Here is a 2090-nt window from a genome sequence, read left to right as displayed (position 1 = left end):
AGTATCGGCATTACCCAGAGGGGACTTAACCACCTTCACAATCATATGCCACCCACACACGTGTTAGGAGGATGACCCAAATCGCAATAACCCTGGCAGTACGGTTGAAGGTTGGAAAAACCCCCTCCGAGAAGCTAATTGATGAGTTTACCAATTAGATCTCGGCCCTTGTAATCGAACCTGCGCCTACTCGTCACCTCAAAGATATGCTGATACTTAGATCTTAACATGACACATCTTATAAGGATGACCCAAACCACTAGGTATCATTCACCATCTTTGTTATGATTTAATTATCTTCTCTGTTTGCTATACGAATCTATCTGTCAATGTATGAATTGAGATAAACTTAGACCAAGAAATTTCAACACCAAACATATAAAATCCAGATCACTTAAGTTTTGAAATTCAAATATCTTTTATCATGACCACAAAATTGTACTTAAAAATATATTATCACAGCTCAACAAGCTTATTAAACACACACCCTTCTTAACGCTTTCTACCAAGGGTGTGCTTGTTGTTATGCATCCACACTATAAAAGCCTTCCGCTTAATCCCTGTTTCCTTGCAAAAGTTATTCACTTCACATTCATTTTCTTTATTTTTTCTCCACCCAATCGAAACTGCAAACCTCAGCATTTTATCTTTTTCCTCACTAGTAAACTTCGTTCTTTGTCTCTTTCTAGCACCCGAACTTCCCTCGCCACCACTCGAGCCAGATGTAACAATTTCTTTCTTATCCTCCCTTTGAGCAGAAGGTAAAGAAAGAACCTGTGTACATTTGTCTTCATTAGGCGCATGAGATGTTGATGATGATGTCACCTGTATGTTTCCCGCGGGTACATAGTTGTGTTGGTAACGATGAACATCATGAACTTGTTGTTGCAGTTGCTGTTCTTGTTGCTGTTGTTGTCCTATTTCTTCTTTGCGGTGGAAGCTCATGTGGCATTTGCATGCCGCGCAAATTGTTGCTTCAAGTGTGTCTTCAGGTCCGCTGCTCACGAATTCACCGCAGCCATCAAATATGGGATGCATAGCATTTGGTGATACGTTCTTACGGCACTCGCGGTACCTAAAAGAAATTGGATTGTTCATTTCCTTTCCTTTGTTTGGGTTCACAACGCTTTCTTCTTTATGCACAAATTCCAAGTCCAGTTTCACATTGTTATCGTCGTGTTGTGCTACATTCAAATCGTTCACATCGTTTTCTTCTTCATGTGGAACATTCAAGTCGATGTTCCGTGCTCCTGCATGTCACAAGGATTCAACGATAATGATAAAATAAATAAATGGACTGAATTACATTAGCAGGTGGTTACCATTGTAAACGTTACAAAGGGGAAACTGAATAATAAGCTTATCTTAGCTGCTATGCATTCATACATCATAAAATCTATGACATGACAATTTAATCTATTCTCATATAAAATGTGTAGTATATGTTTCTGCAAAATGGATTATATATATGTATCTTTTATACAAAAAATATAGTAAAAATATAGTAAAAATGATTGTCTTATTGAAGCAAATGAGTTGGGTGCCCCTCGCGTTGCGTTGGGAGAACGCTAACTAAATTCGATTGGGATACATGAGAAAAACAATAGAAGTAAAAATGTTCATTTGTAAAAAGTACAAACATTTTTGCTCATTTATAAAAACCAAAAAACTTGTGCTCTTTTGTAAACATAAAAAAGTTAACTATTTATAAAAACCAAAACCTTAGTGCTCTTTTGTAAACACCAAAAAGTAAACTATTCATAGTTTTTATCTTTTAAAAGAAGGCATAATTATAAATGCCAAGTCAATGCAATTAAAAAAAAAATATGAAATAACGATTAAACCCAAAATGAACAGTACCTGACATGTTTTCAATTGATACATAGATGAAATTTACACAAAAAATATAGTAAAAATTATTGTCTTATTGAAGATAAGTATAAATATAAATGCTGAGTGAATGCAGTTTACAAAAAAAGGGAAAAAAAAAAGAAAAATGTGAAATGACGTTAAATCCAAAATGAACAGTAACTGGGATGTTTCCAAATGATATATAGATGAATATAATGCCCGTAGAGAAAAGACAAGTA

The 2090-nt window shown here is 35.1% G+C and overlaps 1 protein-coding gene across 1 annotated transcript; it reads right to left on the bottom strand.

Annotated features, from left to right (window-relative positions):
* Positions 1 to 492: 492 nt before the first annotated feature.
* LOC139869263 (zinc-finger homeodomain protein 2-like) lies at positions 493 to 1867 on the bottom strand. The gene is made up of 2 exons (XM_071857579.1): positions 1861 to 1867; positions 493 to 1250 (listed from the first exon to the last, which is right to left on the bottom strand). The coding sequence occupies exons 1-2, from the start codon at positions 1865 to 1867 to the stop codon at positions 493 to 495; spliced, it is 765 nt and encodes a 254-aa protein (XP_071713680.1).
* Positions 1868 to 2090: the final 223 nt, after the last annotated feature.

Source organism: Rutidosis leptorrhynchoides, chromosome 9 (assembly GCF_046630445.1).
Source record: "Rutidosis leptorrhynchoides isolate AG116_Rl617_1_P2 chromosome 9, CSIRO_AGI_Rlap_v1, whole genome shotgun sequence".
Lineage (NCBI taxonomy): Eukaryota > Viridiplantae > Streptophyta > Magnoliopsida > Asterales > Asteraceae > Rutidosis > Rutidosis leptorrhynchoides.
Note: the sequence above shows the minus strand (reverse complement) of the source record. Positions and strands in the feature narration are given on the sequence as shown.